General features: G+C 52.1%; 1 protein-coding gene across 2 annotated transcripts in view; it reads left to right on the top strand.

Annotated features, from left to right (window-relative positions):
- The window catches only part of EFR3B (EFR3 homolog B), a 47,161-nt gene extending 24,827 nt beyond the window's left edge, over nt 1–22,334 (top strand). Inside the window, exons 5-22 of one of the 2 annotated variants that reach the window (XM_024764511.1) lie at nt 2,456–2,605; nt 3,808–3,942; nt 4,596–4,674; nt 5,422–5,557; nt 5,839–6,000; nt 6,736–6,847; nt 7,227–7,278; nt 9,433–9,605; nt 10,134–10,209; nt 10,680–10,841; nt 12,250–12,381; nt 13,800–13,867; nt 14,976–15,103; nt 15,859–15,950; nt 19,126–19,174; nt 20,299–20,405; nt 21,737–21,786; nt 22,229–22,334. In XM_024764511.1, coding sequence (XP_024620279.1) covers nt 2,456–2,605; nt 3,808–3,942; nt 4,596–4,674; nt 5,422–5,557; nt 5,839–6,000; nt 6,736–6,847; nt 7,227–7,278; nt 9,433–9,605; nt 10,134–10,209; nt 10,680–10,841; nt 12,250–12,381; nt 13,800–13,867; nt 14,976–15,103; nt 15,859–15,950; nt 19,126–19,174; nt 20,299–20,405; nt 21,737–21,786; nt 22,229–22,334 — 1,969 coding nt within the window. Of the gene's footprint in view, nt 1–2,455; nt 2,606–3,807; nt 3,943–4,595; nt 4,675–5,421; nt 5,558–5,838; nt 6,001–6,735; nt 6,848–7,226; nt 7,279–9,432; nt 9,606–10,133; nt 10,210–10,679; nt 10,842–12,249; nt 12,382–13,799; nt 13,868–14,975; nt 15,104–15,858; nt 15,957–19,125; nt 19,179–20,298; nt 20,406–21,736; nt 21,787–22,228 lie in introns of both variants that reach the window. The other variant, XM_024764512.1, reaches the window with a different exon arrangement.
- Nucleotides 22,335–23,589: the final 1,255 nt, after the last annotated feature.

Genomic DNA, 23,589 nt, shown 5'->3' with positions numbered 1-23,589 from the left:
CAACCACATGTGCACACACATACAGTGGCCTGCGGAACTGCACACACACACACAGTCACATACACTGACTGTATGACACACATACATAACCACAATCTCACACAAACCACACACTCATACACGTACAACCGCACACACACACTCCACAGCAGGGGACGAGGCACAGAAGCAGACACGGTCGCACCGTGTCCTGATGGTGTGGGGAGCGACTAAAGGTCAGGAGAAGGGTGCTGAGGTTTGCTTCTGGCCACCGGGCGGTGCCATCAGCACCCACAGCCTGGCACCTGCCACCCATGGAAGCAAGGCTGCCGGGGTGAGAGGAGTTTCTCCCTTTGTCTTGTCTCCCATCCATAACCTCCCTGCACCCCTCCCCTTCTCCCTGAGCTCTCCCCTGGTCCTTCGCAGCCTTTGCAGAGCCCAGAGCTCCTTTCCAAGAACTACCCTTGGGTCTCATGAATAGGTGTGTGTTTGTGTGTGTGTGTGTGTGTGTGTGTGTGTGTAGTCCCCTTGGGTTCAGAGACTTCCCAGCCCCTTGCACGTGGGCAGGCCTCCACCGAGCCCATTATAAGGAACAGTAAGAGGATGCTTCTCCCCCAGGCCTGATCAGCCAGCTCTGGGCATCATGGAATGAAATGTGTACCTATGTGGAAGGGATTCTGGGGAGATTGAAAGAGTGAAGAAAAATTAATTCAGTCACACATAAGGAAGCCCTGGGCAGAAAAGTTTCCATCCCCTGGGCCTGGTCTCCTGCCAGCCAGGCTCTCTTGGGTGAGACATGAGTCCAGCACGTCTGGGGTTTATTTCTGTAGTGCACTAGGGAGCGCCTTTAACCTGGAGCCAGGAACAGTTAGCAGAATTGTATTACAGTTACTTCGTCCTCAGGTCAGCTCAGGGTGCTGACTTGGTTCAGGATTAGGGTAGCTAAGTGTTTGCCCAGGGAATCCTTGTCCATTGCCAGCAGCCCTGGGCCAGGGCCAGGGGATGATGGTGCATTAGGCATCTCTCACCACCCGGTTATGGTCTCCGCGTAAAGCTCAGGGTAGCGCCGTGGTAACAGCACTTAAAACTGAAGCTGAAAAAAAAGTAAAAAAAAAAAAAAAAAAAAAAAAAAAAAAAAAAAAAAAAAAAAAAAAAAAAAAAACTGAAGCTGAAATGACAAATGGCAACTAAATATTTAGAAAAACTGCTCAACTCCAACAATCATCAAAAGGATACGAAGTGAAATCGCTACAAGATATGAGGATTCTTCTGAGCCACAAAATTAGAGCAGATGTTTAGAATGAGATCCCTAGTGTGAGGCAGGCACAGTGAGGACGGTATTCTCCTGCAGCTTGTGCACTGGGCGTGGGGAGAGGAATCTGCCAAAACTGGGAGCCCTTCATTCCTTCCCTTTCGATTCAGTCATTCTCCTCATGGCAATGATTTGGAAGGTAGTCAAGTACTTTGTACAGCGATGTCCATTGCAGCATTATTACAGAAGCAGATTTAGAAACAACTTAAATGACCAATAGGCGACTAGTTCAGAAAGTTCTTTTAACAGTGTAGCACATAACCATTCAACGTGTCTGCGAATGAATGATGCAGGGAAATGCTTGTGATAGAATGCTATAGGTGAAAAACGCCAATGCAAACTACATATGCAGCAGGTTCTTGATCCTGTTCTACGTTTATACACAGAAGAAAGGAAAGACACCAAAATGCCAATGATAATTATCTTTGAGCGGCGATGGCAGGGGAAATCATCGTTACACTTTTCTATAATTAGCATGTATTATGTTATAATCAGGAAAAAAAAAAAAGGTTTGGTTAAAAAAAGGAACTTCAGGTTGAAATAAATGGCCGGTAAAGAGGGCCACCTCCTGCAGGGCTGTGCTGATCCCTGAGTCAGCAGAGTGGGAACTGGGGATGTGCAAAAGGGGTCTCCTCTGTGCTCTTACTCATTTCCCCTCTGCTTTCTCAGCCAGCTTAGTCCCAGCCAAGACCTCTTTGTGCCTGAGAGCCTGACAGCTCTGTGCCTCCCCCTCCAGATCCCCTCCCCCTCCAGATCCCCTCCCCCTGTAAGTTGCTCACAGCCCTGGTTTCTGCCTCATCTGTTCTTGGCAGCACTTTGAGCTCTTATATCTTGGGCTCAAGCTAGAGAAAACCCAGCTGGGTATTAAAGAGCCTGGAGAAACTGGGCACCCTAGGGATGAAGCCCGGGTGGTACGGGGCAAGGGCTGTCTGGGAATCTCCAAGACAAGCCAGAAGACGTGGCCTTCGTGCTCACATCCACCAGCACAAGAAGGCGGCCAGCCAGGAGGCCAAGTCGCATGAAGAGTAGAAGGTGGGCTCTGTTCTGCCTTTTGAGGGACGAGTGCATCCCTAATCCCCTCGCTGTACTCCTCTCCTTGTCACAGAAGCTGGACTTGTCAGGGCTTGGAGACTTCATGGCCCCATGTCTCCCTTTTCCTTACAGAATCCGAATGTCAGGTATCAAAGGTCTACAAGGGGTGGTGAGGAAGACCGTGAATGATGAACTGCAGGCTAATATCTGGGACCCACAGCACATGGACAAGATCGTCCCATCCCTGCTTTTCAATCTGCAACACGTGGAGGAGGCAGAGAGGTGAGCAGGAGAGGGGGGAGCTTGCACGCGGCCCTGCAGCCCTCCCAGGGCACTTGGCAACCACACGGCTGGGTTGGTTGGTAAAACCCAGCCCCAAAGTCAGGGCTCTTGGCTTTTGTGGCTTGTTCTGCAGTGAGTCCAAAGCTGCTTCCCTAGGAGCCTTGGCTCTGGCCTTCTACCAGCCTGCTGTACCCCTTAAGGTCTGCATTCCTGAAGGAGAAACAGTAATGGTGCTGGGCTCCCTGGGGTAAGTGTGTGCTGAACACAAAGAACCAAGAGTCGGGTTCCCTTGGTCTTTCTAGAAGCAGCAGGCCAAGGAGGTTTTTAAATGCCTTTCATGGTTCCAGTTGCCGAGGAGGACCTTTCTTCTCTCTCACTTCCTAGTGGTGTTCTAGTCCCTTAGAAATGCCCACTTGACCAGCCAGCAGCCACTTGACACGAGTTACAGATACTGGGTCTTAATCTGGGAAGCCCCAGACATGGATTCATCCTGTCTCTGCCCCTCACTCTTCCCCTCTGTGAAGTGGGATGGAGGGAGAGTTTCACGGTGCTGTCCACGTCGGCTGGGCATGACGCCGATTGAAGATATCGTGGGTTCCCCACTTTCTGTCAGTTGAGCCTGCGCTGCTAGAGCCGGTTGGGAAATTTAGTGTGCCCTCTGGTGGTTGTTCCTGGAATAGCATTTCACTGACAAGCTCCCTGGTGGTGTCAGGTGGAGGTGGGTGGGTACCACTGAGTCGCACCTAACTAAGCCAACACCCGTGCCTTTCCCGCTTTTTCCCCTCCTTCCTCTCTCCCCTTTTCTTCTGCTTTCTCCAACTCTGTCGGCCTCCCTCTCTCTTATCTCATCTGTCGTTCCTTCCAAAGCCTTGGGGGCATGGAGACACTCGTGGTCTGCGCCTCCCCAGGCCCATGGTGCTCAGGGCATCTATCCTTCCCACAGAGGCACATCAGGCCTGTCCCTAGGATGTCCAGAAAAAGAACTTTATCCCTCCTCCCACAATCTTCCTCCACTGTGGGCTTCCTTACCCCCATTTAACTTCCGACAGCCTCAACACCTCCCCTGTGACCTAGTGCAGCCCACGTCAAATTCCTGCTTGTCCTACTGGGACCATTTGCGTGAGGGAAGCACAGAAGGCCTGCACAAAGCGACGCCCAGCTGTTCATTCCATCCCTCACCCGTGGGCTGTGTGTTTCCACAGCCGGTCCCCCTCCCCCCTCCAAGCACCAGAGAAGGAGAAGGAGAACCCTGCAGAGCTGGCTGAGAGGTGCCTTCGGGAACTGCTGGGCCGGGCTGCCTTTGGCAACATCAAAAACGCCATCAAGCCTGTTCTCGTGTGAGTGTTCCCCTTCCCCACCCACCCGCCTTCAGCTTTGAACAGTTTCAGGTCCGGCACCTCCTTGCTGACTCGGGAGGAGGGAAGGAGGTGTTACAGTTGTGGTGCTTCGGCCAAGTGGGTCCCTTCTCTGTGCCCACGTTCCCCGCACTGTGGCATCAAAAGCTACCACATGGTGGGCTTCCCTGGTGGCGCAGTGGTTGAGGGTCCGCCTGCCGATGCAGGGGACACGGGTTCATGCCCCGGTGCGGGAAGATCCCAAATGCCGCGGAGCAACTAGGCCCGTGAGCCATGGCCGCTGAGCCTGCGCGTCCGGAGCCTGTGCTCCGCAACGGGAGAGGCCACAGCAGTGACAGGCCCGCGTACCGCAAAAAAAAAAAAAAAAGCTACCACGTGGTGACCGAGCACAGTTTTGGGGAGAGGAGTTGGGAGGAGGAAGGTGCCCGGCTTCATTCCTGAGCCCACAGCTGCGGAACCCTGTTCGTTGACTTCTCGTACTTCCCTTCTCTCACCTACACCTGAAAGCCCTTGCTACTTACCTGGGAGCTTCGAGAGGGGCTGGGTCTCTTGGGGGGTGACTTTCTCCCACCAAGCTTCTCCCTCCTAACATCACTTGCGTTTCATAGTTACTCTCCATATTTTCTCCCTCACAGCCACCTGGATAACCATTCTCTTTGGGAACCCAAGGTGTTCGCCATCCGTTGCTTTAAAATCATCATGTACTCAATTCAGGTACGGTGGCTCCCCTGGTCCAGCCTGTCCCTCTGGCCAAGGTGGCGCCTCTCGGAGCGGAACGGTGCACGCCTGGAGAAAACCAAGTGTCCTCTGTGACTTCTCCTAAGCCCCTAGTTGTCTAAACCGGTGCTGCTTAACCTAGTCGTGCAGAAGGACTAGTTTAGTTTCCAATATGTCACAGACCCATACTTTATAAAACACAAAAAGAATTGTTAGAAAAAACAAACGACAACCTCATGCAAAATACAAGTCCACAGACCATAATTGGCTGCCACGGCTTCTGTCAAATTGCTGACTCAACACCTACTCTCAATTTCCATACTTAGCTCAATGTAAATGGGCATCAGACAGATCTTGAACTGGCACCAGACCACAGGCCACACTTCGAGCACCACTGGACTAAACCACCTGGCCTCTTGTGGCCTTAATAAGACCTGGGATCTGGGGAAACTGAAAAGGAAGACAGTTCTTAAAATTGACTTTTGACCCATTTGAAGTGAAAGGGCCCAGGAAAAATGTGGAAATCCAGGTCTTCATTGGGACTTGACTCAGCTCCTTGTTGGACAGAGGAGGGGGAGGGGCTCAGGAAAAGGAACTGGGGTATCCGGTGCCACCTCTAGTGCCTGCTAGCCTTGGGACCTCCCTTTTGTCCACCCAGCTTTGGGTCCTCGTCGAGGGCTGCCCTGGCTCAGAGGCCATATGGGGGCTGCTATCTGGGGACCAGCACCTCTCCCTCCCCCCCAGCCGCAGCACTCCCACCTGGTTATCCAGCAGCTCCTGAGCCACCTGGATGCCAACAGCCGCAGCGCGGCCACGGTGCGGGCGGGCATCGTGGAGGTCCTGTCGGAAGCTGCTGTCATCGCCGCCACGGGCTCTGTGGGTAAGGGGGATCCCGAGTGGAGTGGAGCCTGGGAACCCCCCCCCAAGGACAAGGAACTGCCCTTAACCGTAGGCTGCCTCCCCTTCCAGAAGAGGGCGAGGCACGATAGGGAGGTGTCAGAGCCGGCTTTCCTCAGGAGGCGAAATCAGCCGGGGAAGGTAGTGGGCAGAGGAAGCCCCTGGCTGGAAGGGGGCCTGGGCTTGCCCGATAATGCGGGGCAGGGGAGAATAAGCGAGGAGTGCCAGCCCCGGATTTCAGGTCTCCCCCCGCGCTGCGCTCAGGGCCCACGGTGCTGGAGATGTTCAACACTCTGCTGAGGCAGCTGCGGCTCAGCATCGACTACGCTTTGACCGGGAGCTACGACGGGGCCATCAGCCTTGGCACCAAGATCATCAAGGAGCACGAAGAGCGCATGTTCCAGGAGGCGGTCATCAAGACCATAGGTGGGCCCGGGGAGGGGCGGGGCCCGGGGCCGGAACCGCGGAGGGAGGGGCAGGCAGGTGGGCAGGCCAGCAGGCAGGCGGGCGGGAAGGCGGGGCCCCTTCCGCGAGGATGTTAGTCCCGGGGAGTGTAAGATTGTCATCCACTTAAATCGTGTTATTCACGGACACCGGGGGAAATGGAGTCAGCCCATGGCGCACACAGCTCACAGAGTGGCCTGGGCCAGGCCCGAGTTAGATCACAGCACAATCTCCCCGGGTTTCTCAGCCTGAAGTTCAGATCAGAGGCTGAGACAGGCGAACTCTTCCCGCACCCCAGTCCCCATTAGGGCCGCCTGATGCTTCCACGTTTGAGCGATTGGAGGGGAGGTGGGAGAAAGAAAGAGAAAAGGAAGGAAAGAGGACAGGGAGAAGGCCATGGATATGCACGTGGATGTGGAAGGGGAGAACCATAAAGCCACCATGTGCATGTAAGGGCTCATCACTTTCAGAGCCCTCTGGTCCTAGCGCCACTGGAGCTTCGCCATCCCGGAGACCTTAACCGCAGCCTCTGGAATAACAAGTGAAGGGACAGGAGCCTGGAAGAGTCCTCTGCCGTCATCTAGGTGTCTCCCTCTGGGTCTTAATCGTCTCCCTAGAGAAGCAGCCCGCACTCTTCCCAGTAGTTTGTTCAGCTGAAAGTTTGAGCAGAGACTCCAGCAGCTGCCGGCCTCAAACCCTCTCTTCTTTTTCCTGAAGGCTCCTTTGCCAGCACATTGCCTACTTACCAGCGCTCCGAGGTGATCCTCTTCATCATGAGCAAGGTTCCACTGCCTTCCCTGCATCACCCCATGGAGATGGGGAGGACCGGGTGAGTCTACCATGCCTTCCTCCCCCTTCCTCTCCCAGCCTAAATTCCACCTGACTCCCCGTCCCACGTTTTGGGGCTCTCTCCCTTCTCCACCTCAACTTTCCTGGTTCTGTCCTTACTTGTCTTCTCTCATTCTACTCTCAAATCCCTCAGCCGCCTTTAGTGGGCCTTTGGATCCTACAGTTCCTCAGTCTGTCCCACCAATAACAACCTCCCACCTTGCGGGGAGCCATTAGTTCCCTGGTCTGGAAGTCACTGTCCTGGGTAACCCAAGATAAGCCTCATGGAGAATCTAATCAGGAGAGAGAACTGGGCAGGCAAGTGTGGGGTCTTTGCCTATATCACCATCTTGGTGATCATCTGTGTCTCTGGTCTATAGGGAGAACAGGAACCGGCTGACGCAGATTATGCTGCTGAAATCCCTCCTTCAGGTGAGCCTCTCCTGTCCCCATTCCTGCTCTGCCTCTGTAGGAGGCAGCTCCTTCCAAGGAAACAAGAGAAGGCTACTACATAACAGTCGTGCAGGTTGCACACTGCACAAACATGCCCAGCCAAAGGGGTGAGTAAGGGGCTGAAATCCAACCTGTGTTCCACTCACTAGCCAGGCTGGGTACCCACAGGGCTGGGTCTTCCGGAGCAGGCAGGATGCCTGCTACTCAGCTACTGCTGGCCTTGTCACTCAAACATTTTCTCTGTATTGAGATGGACTCTATTGGTTCCTGCCCTTTTTCCTTCCAAGTATCTCCCCAGGTCCCTTCCACCTGTTTCTCCCTTGGTACTTATGCCCACCTCAGTCCCCCAGCCACTATCTTTCCCTTTATCCATTTAAAAAAAATAATAACCATAATTCTTTTATCTAACTTAATGTTTAATTTTTTAAAAAAATATTTTTGGCCATGCCACGCGGCTTGCAGGATCTTAGCTCCCCGACCAGGGATCGAACCCAGGCCCCGGCAGTGAAAGCGCCGAGCCCTAACCACTGGACCGCCAGGGAATTCCCCCCCTTTGTCAATTTTTTTTACATTTGTCTTCTTTCCTTCTTTGCAGCCATCACTGGAGGCTAGATTTATTGTCCTCAAATGCTGTTCTTATGACTAACTTGTTTAACATATAGATTCCCTAGAGATTTTTTTTTTTTTTTTTTTTTTTTTTTGTGGTACGCGGGCCTCTCCCGTTGCAGAGCACAGGCTCCGGACGCGCAGGCCCAGCGGCCATGGCTCACGGGCCCAGCCGCTCCACGGCACGTGGGACCCTCCTGGACTAGGGCACGAACCCGTGTCCCCTGCGTCGGCAGGCAGACTCTCAACCCCTGCGCCACCAGGGAAGCCCTCCCTAGAGATTTTGAGCCATTAGTCTGAGTGAGGTCCTGGAATCTGTATTCGTAACAAGCTCCCCAAGGCACAACCCTGGCCTAAACTCTGGACATCTCAGAACTAGATTATTCTCATAGTTGCTCCCTCCTCCTCACCGATCATAAATACAACCAAGAAGAATTTTCTAGAAATGTTGTTCTTCACGTGTTGCTCCTTGTTAAAGAGTAAATCTCAGTTTCTAATTGATGTACATCCAGATTTCAAACTTTTCAGACTGAAATTGGAAGGTCCTCAGTCCCCTTTCCCTCCATAGACCCCCCATGTGACCCCTCAACCCGTCTCTGTTCTAACCATGCCGCTCGCACAGCCCCTTCACTCCCGCTCATGCCCTCCCTCCCCTCTCTCCAGCCCACACCTTTCATGTCACACTATTTTTATAAAGTCTTTTTGTGCTGACACTGCCCACATCTGGTACCTCCTTTGTCTATGTACTCCTGCCATTTCTTTGCTGAGTTTACCGTCATTAATTTGTACCCTGCGTCTTACCAAGGTGACAGTTTGGGGCACACTCAAATACTTCCCCCTTCAGTGAACATTGATGTTTACTACTGATGCCACCAGGCTTTACCAGAGCCTCAAGGGCCTGCTGAATCATCAAAGGCATTGTTTTGCAATATGGACTTAACAGTAAATCTGGTTTGCTGCTTTTAACTACTTTGACACCATCACAGGTGAGGTGTCTCTGTACGCCTGCTGGCTTTAATCAGAAGACCCTCGTTATGGCCATGCTAGAAGAGATGTAAGCAAATGCTGTGTGTGCTCTTGGCTGTTGCCATGTCCGTGGGTTCTAATTCCTCAGCCCAGCTGTAACTTCTTCCACTGTCTCTCCTTCTTTGTGACTGTTCGTGCTCCTAATGAAGCGTGTTCATGGTGAATGTTCGCCATTTGTGCCCTAATGGGCTGAAACATTAGGTTCAGAGGCTCCCTGGCTTTTTCTCTCTTCTAGGGCTCATCCTTTGCTTGCTTTTAGTAACTTAATGTCCCTGCATACTGTCCCCATCCACTTAGCTAAGCTGAGCTGGGCGGGTTGCCTAGGTAGATGTTGGAGGATTCCCAAAAGCTGCCTAAGGTGGAGGACGGGGAAACTGGGCTGGGAGATGTTTAGAGAGGATGGATGCTTCAGACCCAAATTCTGCCGACTGCCCCTCAGTCTCCTCACTGCTGCCAGGAGGGCCGGCGTTCGTAAGCACATGATCCTGGGCTCCCTTGCAGGTATCCACCGGCTTCCAGTGCAACAACATGATGTCAGCTCTGCCCAGCAACTTCCTTGACCGCCTTCTCTCCACCGCCCTCATGGAGGACGCAGAGATCCGTCTCTTCGTTCTAGAGATTCTCATCAGTTTCATTGATCGTCATGGCAACCGTCACAAGTTCTCCACCATCAGGTGAACTTGAGGTCTCCCCTCTATTTGGTGTGTGATGGGGGAGGAGACTCCCATTAGGACCTCACACTCAGGTGGGAAGACGATTCAGATCTTCAGTGGGACCCCCCCCCCTCCAGGGAGCTAATCATGGACATGGACCCTGGGGTCCTACAAGGGAAGGAGAGACTGAAGGGGCATTTGTGCCTGGTGGAGCAAGGGAGGGAGATTTGGGAGGTAAAGAGCAGGTACCCAAGGGAGCTCTCAGGTGGGGAGGAAAGAAGGGGATGCAGGGTTATCAGTTGAGACTGGGGGGCTGAAAGGGAGGAAGGAAAGGGAGGAAGAGGATAATCTGGATAAGTATTTAAGATAAAAGAGACAGGAGCTTGAGAACTTGGGAGAAAGTGGAGATCAGGCTAAGAACCAGGGCAGGAGGACACAGAGAGGTATTGGTATGACTAACAACACTGGGATGGAGCCCAGTGATACCATGTGAGCTCTGCTGGCCTCGCGCAAGGGCTGACTGAGGTGGCCCCTCACGTCCCCTCCCAGTACCCTCAGCGACATCTCTGTCCTGAAGCTGAAAGTGGACAAGTGCTCCCGGCAGGACACCATCTTCATGAAGAAGGTTAGCAAGCGTGACCTCAAGACACAGTGAACCCCGGGTGGGCCAGGCCCTGCGGACCCCAGTCTTCCAGCCCCCAAGTCGCCACTGGCCATGCCCCTAGAACCCACTTCCTCCTCTTTGACTATGCTTAGTCCGGATGACCAGCCGACCCCTCTAGGGGATCAAGCCCCCAGGTCATACTTAGCACCGAGCCAGAGTGGGGAGCATCCCTTGGCTGTGTTCTAAAACACAGCTGGATTTGGGCAGCAGCTTTTGTTGCTGGTTTCACCGGACCCACCTTCCCTAAGCACATACTCCTGCACTGCCCGATTCCACTGGGGTCTGCTTTAAAGGCATCCTGTCCCTGAGGGCGGAGGTGGGGTACACACAGCTGCGTCGCCCCCTTCAGACTGCTCTTCCCATTCTCCTTGCCCCTCCTGTCCCCACCCTGCCCGCCGTGGCCTTGCCTCCACCCTTGTCCCCCTCTCCAGCACTCCCAGCAGCTCTACAGACACATCTACCTGAGCTGCAAGGAGGAGACGAACATACAGAAGCACTACGAGGCGCTATACGGGCTGCTGGCGCTCATCAGCATCGAGCTGGCCAACGAGGAGGTGGTGGTAGACCTCATCCGCCTGGTGCTGGCTGTCCAGGTGGGGCCCCCTGTGGGCGGGACGTAGGGGTTGGGATCGGGGGAGGGCACCTGTTTTGGCCAAGCACTAGTGAGAGAGCCAGGTAGCCACTGCTTAACACCTGTTCTGGAGCCCAGGAATATTGCACCCTTGGTTGGCCATCCCTCCATGAAGACCACAAACCATGGTCCTATGTGGGGAACCACCAAAGGATGCTGAATTCATGGCTTTGGCCCATCCTCAGAGTAAAGGAGACCCGGGAAACAGGGTCTTTCAAAAATATCCCTTCACCCTAGTATTCTGGGTCTCTTGCAAGGTCTGAATGAGACTCCAAGGATTGCCAAGAGGGTACCCATAAGCCCGGAGTGATCTCCATACAAACTTGTTTGTCTAAAGATTACCTAGTTCCCAAACCTGGCTGTGCTTCAGAATTGCCTTAAGCACTTATTAAAAATATATAGGGCTTCCCTGGTGGTGCAGTGGTTGAGAGTCTGCCTGCCAGTGCAGGGGACACGGGTTCGTGCCCCGGTCCGGGAAGATCCCACGTGCCACGGAGTGGCTAGGCCCGTGAGCCGTGGTCGCTGAGCCTGCACGTCCGGAGCCTGTGCTCTGCAACGGGAGAGACCACAGCAGTGAGAGGCCCGCGTACCGCAAAAAATAAAAATAAAAATATATAATCCCAGTTCTGTCCCCAAGCTTGGGGATCTGGAGATTCAACAAGCTCCCCTCGTGACTCTCAGGCAGCCAGTGTGGCCCTAGATAGGGCTTTAGACTTTCACGGTCTGCCTGGGTAGAAGTCTACTGCTCAGGAGGCTGGGAATTGGGGCGGGTCCTTCAGACCTCAAAGGCCAGGGTCAGCAGGGCCCTGAGGCTAGGTGGGCATCATGTCCCGAATGGTGGCGAACCTGGAATTGTGTGGTGGAGACTCTTCAGCTACCTGCTTGATGGCGCTAAGTCCTGCAAGGCCCACCCAGATGCCACGATCGTCCTCATTCTAGAGTTTGAGATTCCTTTGTGTCCCGATCCCCTAGTAACTCACACAGCTTTGTCAGTTGAACATATGAACCCAGCTTAGCAAGCCAGTCCAGTCCTCCAAGAATCATCCAGGGTCTGTAGTGAAGGTGACAGCATCCTAGAGGTGGGATTCATGAGGGTTTGGACAGTCGAGCTCCCTACAGCTGGAACTGCAGAGTGGGGCACTGAGGTCATCGCCTCTCCACTCAAGTATTTATGAGCCTCCAGCTCATGGATTGTTCTAAGGACCATTTGCTTCAGCTTTAATGAGGGTGACCTCTGTTCCCCAGGAAGTTACGGGGAAAATGCTGGAAAAGGCTTTGTCTTGAGTAGCGGGCCACCTCTAAAGGAGGTTGGTAGAGGGTGGCTGGAGGGTGGGGCACCAGTATAGTTTGTTCCCTCTGTGTTGCCACAGGACGTGGCCCAGGTCAATGAAGAGAACTTGCCTGTTTACAACCGCTGTGCCCTCTACGCGCTGGGTGCCGCCTACCTGAACCTCATCAGCCAACTCACGACAGTGCCTGCCTTCTGCCAGCACATCCGTGAGGTTGGTGTCCTCATGACCCTGAGAGCTCAGGAGGCCCTTGACTTGGGGTTTCCCCAGAACCACTTTTGCTTAATTGCATGAGCCCTGTGCTTAGTCTAGGCATGAGAACTAATGATGAGAAATTCTCAGCGGTAGTGACTCCTCCTGTACGACATGACATAGCAGGGCAGGGTCAGGCGCAGGCAGTATCCTGTACCCCTTCCCAACCTGCTACCTGCCCTCCTCTACTTCCGGCCCCTCTATACTCCCCCCACTCCCGGAAGCGCACATACCCACATCTCTCAGGTCATCTGGGACTAAAGCTACTTTAAGGAAAGTTTTCGTTATGAAAATTTTCAAATATCACAAAAGCAATATGAGTAGGGCGGTGAACACAGCTGTCACATGAACTAAACAGGTATGAAGATTCTTCCACATTTGCTTCATCTGTCTCCTTTTCGTTTTCTTTGCTGAAATGTGTTCAAACAAACCTTGACTATCACGTCGTTTCACCTCTGCATATATCAGTATGTGTCCAAAAAATTATGGACACCTTTCTACCTAATTGCTCTGCTATTTACATGCGTAATTAAATTATCGGTTATGCCTTGGTATTATCTTATACCTGGTCTGTAATCAAATGTTCTCAGTTGTTGCAAAAAGGCATTTTAAGACATACCGAACTATGTATAGGTAGAATGATATAATACGTAGGATTAACTTTAAAATACACTAGCAAAACAAAATAAAACTAAACAAGAAAGCTCAGGTCTCAGCTGGCCTGGGCTGGCTGGGGGCATGGAGCAAGGTGCTGTATTGCTGTGTCAGAGACCACCCTGAATGAGGCAGGATCTTCCCAGCCTTGGGCTGATCCAGGAGGGCAGGAAAAGCAATGCCCCCACATCCTCTCCAGTAAAAATAGTAGCATCGTGGCTTCCTCACCTCCTGCACATACTTTCATGCCAAGCGTCCTCCCACTTCTCAGCATCTTAATAACTCAGCTTTCTTGTCAAAACTTTGCAAAGGATGCTGAGGGAGACTCACCATGGCACTCTCCATCAGGGTGTTTTTGCAGTGCACCTGGGTTTGGGGAACAGTGAGACCTATGCTCCCTTTTTTGCATTTAAACAGAAAACAGGAATAGGACACAGGAGCAAGAAACTGAACTCTCTTGGGAGCTAAGTCCCCTGCCTTTGGAGGACACTTAATGCATGTGTGTCACTGGAGACAGCTTGAGCAGTCCTCCTGGGCTTCACAGGCTGCCCTGAGGTCCCTGTTGGTCTGAGTTTCTCCCTCAGAAGCCCAGCCGTGGGTGCTCTTCCAGAGGGTTTGTGGGAGGGAGGAAGTGCTCAGGGGAGCGGGAACTCTTTCACTGGCCTGTTGGGATTTCCCTCTCCCTGGTGAACCCAGCTTTTCTCACGATTCCTCCCAAACCTCAGGTGATAGAGAGCAGGAAGAAAGAGGCTCCGTACATGCTCCCTGAGGACGTGTTTGTGGAGAGGCCCAGGTGAGGAGAACGCTGAGGACGCGCTCAAGGACAACCCAAGCAGCTGAGCGAGGAAGTGGATGGTCTGAGGCCAGGGACTCGGGCTTCTGTGGGCTCAAGGGCAGAAAGTGGACCCTACGCCTATGACCCAGAAGTCCTGGGTCAAGTTTGATCCCCTCACCTGACCATAATTCATGCCTTGAGCCATCTCAGTGTGTTGTACCGTAGAATATGGGATGCAGCCTCTGGGAACTTTGACCAAGCCCATGGGAACAAATCCTGGAGGAGTCCTTCCTGACAAGACAGTGCCACCAATCCAAGTGGCCTTCTCAGCCTGCAGTGTGTGGGCCAACATCACTTCAGCATCAGAGAGACTCAAGGGAAAGATATTCTGAAAGAAACAAAATATCCCACAATAGAGGATGGCTTTATAAATGGTGGCCCGTCCACACCCTAGACAACTGGTAGCCCATGCAAAGTGTTTTTAAAGAATAGTTCATGTGAAATATTCACTGTATAACAGGTGAATAAAATAGATCCTAGAACAGGACAGTGGGGGCCATGGGGATGTCTGTGTGTGTGCAAAAATGTGTGTGACTGAGGGACTCTGCACAAAATCTGAATGTGGAAAGTGGGACTGTAGGTGGTTTTTTTTCCTTTTGCTCCTCTGTCACTTTTGTATAATGAGTGTTACTTTTTTTTTTTCCAGCCTTGCTGTGTGGCTTGAGGGATCTCAGTTCCTGACCAGGGATTGAGCCCAGGCCATGGCAGTAAAAGCCGGGAAACCTAACCACTCGGCCACCAGGGAACTGCCTTGAGCATTACTTTTAAAATAAGGAAGGTCGGGCTTCCCTGGTGGCGCAGTGGTTGAGAGTCCGCCTGCCGATGCAGGGGACACAGGTTCGTACCCCGGTCCGGGAAGATCCCACATGCCGCGGAGCGGCTGGGCCCGTGAGCCATGGCCGCTGAGCCTGCGCGTCCGGAGCCTGTGCTCCGCAACGGGAGAGGCCACAGCAGTGAGAGGCCCGCATACCGCAAAAAGAAAAAAATAATAAATAAGGAAGGTCATCAGGAAATCATTCTAGTCCCCCATGGTTCTCATCGGCCTCTTCCCTCCTTTGTGTCCCAGGCTGTCTCAAAACGTCGATGGAGTGGTGATTGAGCTTCTCTTCCGCCAGAGCAACATCAGTGAGGTCCTGGGGGGCAGTGGTTACAATGCAGACAGGCTCTGCCTGCCCTACATCCCTCAGCTGACAGGTAGGAGCCCTGCTTGAGGACTTCCGAGCCTGCTTCTGGCTTTTCTTGGCCAGGGCCTGAAAGGAAGGGACTTGTGAGTCCTTCGGTCACCTTCCATGGCACCTTAGATGTCACACAAGAGCTGAAAGACACAGTGGAAATCCATGGTGAGATCCTTGATTTTCCCACCTCTCCTCTTCAGTGCAGGGTCCTTGGGAGTAACTGGCCCACGGGATAGCCTGGCCTGTGCGTGGGAGAGACCCCACAGTGACGGAAAGAGCACACATGGGCTGTGGAGTCTGAGACCCAGTTCTCTGTAGCTTACTTCCTGAAGAATCTTAGACGAGCCCCTTGGCATCCCTGAGTCTCAGTTGCCTTGGCTGTAAAATAGGGATATTAGCAATACCTGCCTTAGAGGGTAGAGGCAGATGCCCGTAGTAGGAAATGCTACGCAAATGACAGCTGCTGGTGCTGTTAGCAGATGACCCTTGTGAAAGTTAAGATACGCTTTCTGGTCATAAGCGGCTTCTTTGTGCTCATCAGTAATTTCAAAATCTTAGCCCTAAAAAGCAAAACTCACCTCCCTAAGATGGGTGGTGAAGGCCCGCAGCCCTCCGTAAACTCCAGCCGTAGCCCCAGCGTATAAACTCCCTCTGAACCCTCCCAGGACTGTGGACCAGGCAAAGTCAGGGGGGTTGGGAGATGGTGCTGGAGGCATGATCCTGGCTTGCTCTGCAGGGGCTGGGGACTCTAGCTTCTCTATCCTCCTTTCCCAGATGAGGATCGCTTATCCAAGAGGAAGAGCATTGGAGAAACCATTTCCCTGCAGGTGGAGGTAGAATCGAGGAACAGCCCAGAGAAGGAGGAGGTGAGTGTCTCATTCTTGATCCACTGTCCTGGTGAATGAAGCTCAGTGTCCTCCCGGGAGGGGACTCTTCCTACCTCCTAGGTGGTCAGACACTCCACGATCTAGACTCCCTTAGCCACCCCACACATTTAAAGTTGCACAGAAAGTAAATTTCTCAAGTAAGCCCTGTTTTCTTACTGACTCTCATCATAAGTATCCTAGACATTTCCATCTGGAAAAAATTACCGAATCCCCCCCACCCCGTACACTCCCGTAGGCATGTTATAAAAGTCAGTCTTGAAAGCCTTGCTGGTAGTCATTCCCTATTCATGATGGAGGCGGACGTGCTCCACGTTGGAAATTGGAAGGCCTCACAGAAAAGATGAGGGCAAGAATAGCTTTTACAATGTTTCTTCCAGATATGTCAAGGAAATGCTTTTTTTTTTTTCGCACGGTAGTGCTTCTGCCTCAGAAAATAAAGAAGGTGTACCCACAAGTAAGGGGGAATAAAGAATTTTAGTGGAAATACCAAATTTACTCACTAAAATGAAAAGGAAATGTGGGCGGGGCAGTGAGGAGGGAGAAAGGCATCCCGGGGGAACTGAAGCCTCAGGATGTGGTACCCTTGTTTTAAATGGTAACTCTGCCAGTTAAGGGGGCTGACGGAGACAGAGACGCAGGGGAACCTTAGCAAGAAGCAGGGAGGATGCACATCTGGGTGGGACTGGGACAAGGAGACTTGTGAGATCCCTGGGCATGGACAGCCTGGAGTAGCTGTGAAGGACAGCCTGGACACCCAGCCTTTCCCCAGATGGGCCTGGAGCAAGGAGAAGTCAGTGGGGTAAAGGTCAAGCCTCCCCCTAACTGTGCCCTCAGCCATTCCAACAGCTCCTCGGTTACTAGGGCATACCTCCAGGGCAGGGCTTTTCCAAGCTTGTCTGGAACCTTCCCATGGAAGGAGGGAAGCTCTGACTCAGGCTAATTGGAGAAGCAACGTGAGGTCGAGCCAGGTGTCCTCCAAGGCCCTTCCAGCTCTGCAGGGATGGGAACCTCATGTGTTAGGAGCGCAGCGTGAGTTGACTGCTATCCCCTCAATAGTTGTAATTCTTCCTTCCCAAGAGTTGAGAGACCCTCAGGAATTGATAAGTAAAGTGAAGCAGACGAAGGAAGAGAAATGCTCACCTGGGTACACAGCTGCCTGCTCCCTCGTGGCCCCCCGGTCAGCATCATGGGTTCCTCCCCCTCAGAGAGTCAGCTTAGCCCGGGATGGCTTGGTATCGAAAGCAGGGGTGTGGGAGCCTCCACCCTTCTGCCGTGCTGTACTGCTTTCCACTTCCAGCCCACCTTGCCCCCCCCACCCCTCCAGAATCTCACAGTAACTCCCTGTATCCTCAAATGCCAGCCTCATAACAGGTGATCAATAAATGCTGGTTTGGTTAAATTCCAAACCCAGTGCCTGGCATTCAGAGCCATTTGTAGTCAGGGATGCCCTCCCATTTCATTTCATCTCCCCTCCTCTCTGGCTGGTCTGCTCTCAGTCTCCCCCATGCTATCTCATTCACCTCCATGTCTTTGCTAGTGTGGAATCCCATGTCGGAATCGCCCTTCCTCTCCACCTCTATGTTCTTGAATCGCCCATTCATCAACATCCAGCCTGTGGTCCATCTCCTCCATCAGCTCCTCTCTGCCTGCCTTTACCCAGTGATCTGTCTTCCTTCTTCTCCCACCACCACATGGTTTCCTATCACTTTACCCGTGAATATCTGATGTTGGTCAGTGCTGACAGTGGATGGATGGATGGATGGATGGATGGGTGGATGGACAGACCTACAGAGGATGAACCTTCACAGTGAATGAATCTTCAGAGTGAATGATAGCACTCTCTTGCGTGTAATTCCTATAGTAATACATTTTGCAATTTCGACTAAGTGACTAGCCAAGAATCCTACACATAATTGATGCTCACTTAATATTTGTTGGATGACTTTATCCCATACCTACAACTGTGTCCATTCCTACTCGAACAAGCATTTATGGAATTCCAAGCCCAGTGAATTGTCTGAGTGTATAAAGTGAATACACCGATACACTCCCACCCAGATCAGGGACTAAAATGTTGTCTTCCAGGAGCCCTGCCTCTGTACCCCCTCCCCAGAGGGAGCCACTAGCCCAACTTATGTCACTTCTTGAGCTTTATATCAATGGAATCATTCTCTCCTGTGTCTGCCTCTTTCATGTAACATTACATTTAAGTAATGGAATATGAATAAATCATGGGTCTTGCCTCAAGGAGCTCACAGTCTAGTGGGGAATTCCTGGAATTTAGTCCAAACTCCTTCACAATTTTCAGCATCTGACCTAAGGCCACACATCCGTAGAACACCCTTCTTTGGGTTTTATTATTTTCCACCTCCTTTTATGGGTTCCCAGGACACTGAGATCCTGTGACCCAGGTCCTTGGACCAACCTCAGTATGCCTTACCTTTATTGAATACTCACATCACCTTGGTGGATAATTTAATATCAGAAGTCTTCAAAATTGTTAGTCAGGGGCTTCCCTGGTAGCGCAGTGGTTAGGAGTCCGCCTGCCGATGTAGGGGACACGGGTTCATGCCCCGGTCTGGGAAGATCCCACATGCTGCGGAGCGGCTGGGCCCGTGAGCCATGGCCGCTGAGCCTGCGCGTCCGGAGCCTGTGCTCCGCAACAGGAGAGGCCGCAACAGTGACAGGCCCACATACCGAAAAAAAAAAAAAAAAATGTTAGTCAGTTCTTGAAATTTTCATATGAGATTATATTTGCTAACTGCCTTCTCTTGTTTCGAATATTTTCTGTTAAGTTCTCTGAAGATTTGTTTGAATTACAGTGTTTTCTTCCCAGGGAGCTTAATGGGACCCGCTGGGGGGCGAGGTGGGGAGGGGCCGGTGAGTTCTTTCAGGCCAGACTTGTGACTGGTGAGGCAATAGCCTCCCCTCCTCTCTCTCTCCCTGCTCTCCTTCAGTTGGAGGCTCTGTGCCTACTCAGGCAGCTTCCAGAGACCCTAGTGAGAGAATGTGGGTGTCCTCAGGGAGTTTCTCCCTTCAGGACATTCTTCTGAGAAGTGAAGTGGCTGCCAGGTAACTGAGGAAGCCAAGGCTGCCTCCCCACCCCCCGCTTCCCCCTCCCCCTTTCTGAGCACTTCTGTTCCCTCTCCCTCAGCGCGTGCCTGCCGAGGAGATCACCTACGAGACGCTGAAGAAGGCCATTGGTAAGTGGGAGCCCCCGAGGGAGCGGATCACAGGACTGGGTCCTGGAGAGGCGTGTGGGTATGCGCAGCTGTCTGCTGTGAGGGGAGAGGCTGGTGGCTTCCTCTAAACTCTTCACAACTACTGAAGCTGCAATTAAAAGTCCCCCTCTCTTAACGGGGATGGGGGGGTGTGTGTGTGTCCATGTCCTATGCCAGGAACCCTTTTTCTACTGACCGCTGCCCTTAAAAGTGGTCAGTTGAGGGTTACAGCCAATCAGACAAGTAAAAAGCAATTTTTTTATTTTTTAACATCTTTATTGGAGTATAATTGCTTTACAATGGTGTGTCAGTTTCTGCTTTATAACAAAGTGAATCAGTTATACATATACATATGTTCCCATATCTCTTCCCTCTTGCGTCTCCGTCCCTCCCACCTGCAATTTTAATTTGTATAAATACCTTGACAATTTTTTGGTGGAGTGTGATACAAAAGAAAAAGTTAACCAATGAAAGCCTTCAAGAACAAATCCTATTAATATTTATTTAATAATGGCAGTAGATTTTAAAATGCAGTATTACCTCATCTAGATTATTGGGCAATGAAGTATCCCGATAACAAATCTTTATCTTTGTTGTCATTCATGGTACACTTGCTAAACGTTCCCATTGCTCTGCCTTCTTAAACGGGGCATGATGAACATATTTCATACCCTTCCTTTTTTTTTTCATTTCGGCTACCAAGAGGAATATGCAGAAGCCTTAAACTAAATGGCCTCCGACTGCTGTGCCATAGGGGTTCTTCGTTGTCTTTTGTGGCTTTTCCACTGTTGATGTCCCTTTTCATATTCCCCCCAGAGTACTTCCTGTTCCAGGAACTTTCATCTAAGAGTCCCAGTGTCAATGCAACTACATGGGGCTTTAGCCCCACTTAAAGGTCCACTCAACTAGTTAAACTCTTAGGCAAGGAAGGGGGCTGAGCCCTCAGGCAGAATCAGAAAAGGGTCTAGCTCTCCCAGGGCCAAGTGATGACATCGCACCCTCCACGCTACCCTGCCCCTCGTCAGCGGAGTGGAGATCTGGGGGGAAATCTGAGACTGCATCACTGGGGTAGGACCTGAGGGCTGACCCGGCTCTCTGTGGCGCAGTGGACAGCGTGGCCGTCGAGGAGCAGGAACGTGAACGGCGGCGACAGGTGGTGGAGAAGTTCCAGAAGGCGCCCTTCGAGGAGATTGCAGCGCATTGCGGGGCCCGGGTAAGTGAGACGTAACGGTGCCCCTCCCGGGATCAAACGGACACTGGATGTGGGCCCAGCGCAGGACTGAGTTTCTAGGAGATCCTGGTTCTGTTGTCATCCAGAAATTAGGGTTTAGATCCCAACATTGCCTTGGCACTACATTGTTTCCCCACGAACCTAAAGGCTATCAGTCATACACCCCTCCAGAGGTCACAGTTTTCATATAAGGGAGAAACCCTGACCTCAGGATCTCCTGTACCAAATAGATAGATTATAATAATTATAATCATCAGAGCAGGAACGGAAATAGCACTTGCTGTTCATCAGAGCATCTTATATCTATCAGCTTATCTCCTTCTCATGACAGCTCTGCGAGTTTGTTGCCATTAGGGTTGTCACATTATGGAGTGATGGGGGAAGGGGCCAGGGCACAGGAAAGATGGCCAGCGTTTGCTAGAGGGCCCGCTTCCAACTGGGGGACCCCGGCAGGTGGAATGGAACGGCCTGGCCTTGGAAAAGGAATCTGAATGAGAGGGCGCCAGACAAGTAGAAAGACGAGTAGATGGCTAAGGGAAGAGCACAAACATTTCTTGAAAATGATATTCCAGGATTTGTTAGCCCCAGTGTCCATCTTCGTAACAATGAAACATAATTGTAAACATCCAAAGTCTACAAATAACTTATATTTTATTGTACTTTTTCCTCTCAATAAAAACACATGTAATTTTCTATTATATATATTTCAAATATATATACATAAACTTCTCATATATTATAATTATATATAGTAATATATTAACATGCATAAATTATATATAAAAATACATGTAAGTATAATATAGATTTTTCTGGGCCTATATTATGCTGACCTCTAGTTCCATCCTGAGAGGTAGAGGCTGCTCATTTCGTGAGCTCAGAGTTGAGCACAATCTCACTCTCTGTGTACATGGACTTAGGTGGAGCCGGAAGGGACCAGAGAGAACATCTTCCCTAATGCACCAATTTTGTACAACTGCTCCTTGGGAGTTAAGGAAAGAGCTGGAACCAGCTCTGAGCCTCCTGGCTCTGCCCAGCAGGCCCTATTGCCCCACTTGGAGGAGCTAAGGGCTCTTCCAGAACTTTTGCTGAAGTCCTTCCTGGGGTTCCTGGCCTCTGTGCTGTCCCCCACAGGCCTTTGCTGGGAGGCTCTTTCTGATCTGAACCCACCGCCAGGGTCCACAGATAAGTGCTGGAAACGAGCTCACACCGGTTTCTTTCCTAAGGCCGCAACTGCCCAGCACTTCCAGTGCATGGTGGGCAGGGGGCTTGGGAGTCAGCCCCCGGCTCACTTTCCCTCTATTTGTGTCTAGGCATCACTGCTGCAGAGCAAACTCAATCAGATCTTTGAAATCACCATCCGGTAAGTGGCAGCCCTGGGCAGGGGATCCCCACTTCTGTGGCCCAGTGTAGGTACCCCTCCCCCCAAGTCCTCCTCTCGCACCTGTCTTCAGCCCTCCCTGCCCCCAGCCTCTGTCTCCAGGGCTGGAGTCGGCCACCAAGTCTCTCCAGATAAGGAAACAGAGACTGAAGGGAGAAAGAGACAGCTCAGTGAACCCTGGAAAAGAGCCGGGGGTCCTAGTGTCACAAGCTGGTACTTTCTAGAGCCACAGAGTCGCTGTAGAGCCTGCAGTAAAGCTTGACTTCAAGCTGAAGATTCTAGAACAACTTGAAACCTGGGAACCACGGAGTGACATAATCTCTGGTCCCTATTCAAAGAGAAACCTCAATCAGCTGCTCTGCTGCACGGGGCGGGACCCCAGAAGCGTCCTCATGCCTTTCCCCTCCTTGTGTTTCTGTCCCAGGCCCCCACCAAGCCCATCAGGAACCATCACTGCAGCCTATGGCCAGCCTCAGAGCCACTCCATCCCAGTCTATGAGATGAAGTTTCCCGATCTGTGCGTATACTGAATTCCAAGACCCAGCTTCTCGGAGGGGTGGGGCCTGAGGGAGGGGCTCGCCTTCACGCCCACCCCGACGCCATGGAGATCTAACTGGGATCTCAGAGAAAAAGCACCTTGGACAGCTAAGCAAGGTGGAGCCCTGGGCCCCCTTGCCCCCCTCTCGGCCTCCCTGCTTCCTCTTTGTCTTCCCTGAGGGAGATCTGGCCACGCCGGGGCCAATAAGCATCCTACCTGTGCCCTCTGTCTCTTCCTCTGTGTCATCCTGGGGTCAAGAGTCATTGGGGGTCTCCAGAGAGAGGCTGAGGTCCCAGGAAACTCCTACTTAGTGTAGTAAGTGAAGGGCTTTCACGGGGTGGGTGTGCAGCTGCCATTCCCCCAGGAGGGAACCAGAGAGAGACACAGTTGGTCAAAGGAAGCCGTAGACTGCAATCAGGAGGAGGCAAGGCCAGCTCCTCCCGTAAAGCAGTGGCCTGTGAGAGCTGGAAGATGGGGCGCTGATCTCCTCCAGAGTGTCCCCTCCTCCTTCCCCAGTTGAGGGTCCAAAGGCCTTCAAACCTCTGGTGTCTTTTCCACTCCCCCGCTCACCCTGCCAGTTGCCTCTTCGTGAATTGTTTCTATTGTTAATTAATACTGAGCTTGTATAACGGAAGCTGGGGTAGAGACACCGTGGGGGGCAGGAGGCCACTGACAGAGGGAGCCTGGGTCCCCAGGCCGGCCGGCTGGGCCAGCGAGCAGAAGCACGGGCCGGCCTCCTGTCCAGGAGCAGCAGGCAAAAGTGGGCAAGTCTGCGTCCCTCTGTAGTATCTCCCCTCCTTTGTCCAGAGGGATGTATTTCTGACTTGAGTTCTCCCTCTTTGATGCTTTTCTTCCTGCGGCTCCCCGCGTGAGCGGCCTCTGGCAGAACCTCACCTGGGCCTCTTCCTGAGGCAGCTCCCTCTGGCCAAGAAGAGCCCTTTCCTTCTTCTTTTCCAGTCTAACTTCCCATAACTTTTCCGAGCTGATATGACTCACAGGAAGGTGAGAATAGTCACATGATTCCTTCCTGGAGAATTTGCTCGTGGAAAGAGGGAGGGTGAGTAGATTTCTTGACCCAAAGGAACCCCTTTTGAGGGTACAATTTTCGGCAGCGTGGGGTGGGGTCAGAAGCGGGCTGATTCTGCTCAGGGGAGGGCAGTCTTCTCGGGACACCCTCGGGTCACACCTCTGTGCGTGGCCCTGCACAGATGCACTGTGAGAGCCTGATTATCAGGGCTGATAGGTGT

Source organism: Neophocaena asiaeorientalis, unplaced genomic scaffold, assembly GCF_003031525.2.
Source record: "Neophocaena asiaeorientalis asiaeorientalis breed wild unplaced genomic scaffold, Neophocaena_asiaeorientalis_V1.1 scaffold345, whole genome shotgun sequence".
Lineage (NCBI taxonomy): Eukaryota > Metazoa > Chordata > Mammalia > Artiodactyla > Phocoenidae > Neophocaena > Neophocaena asiaeorientalis.
Note: the sequence above shows the minus strand (reverse complement) of the source record. Positions and strands in the feature narration are given on the sequence as shown.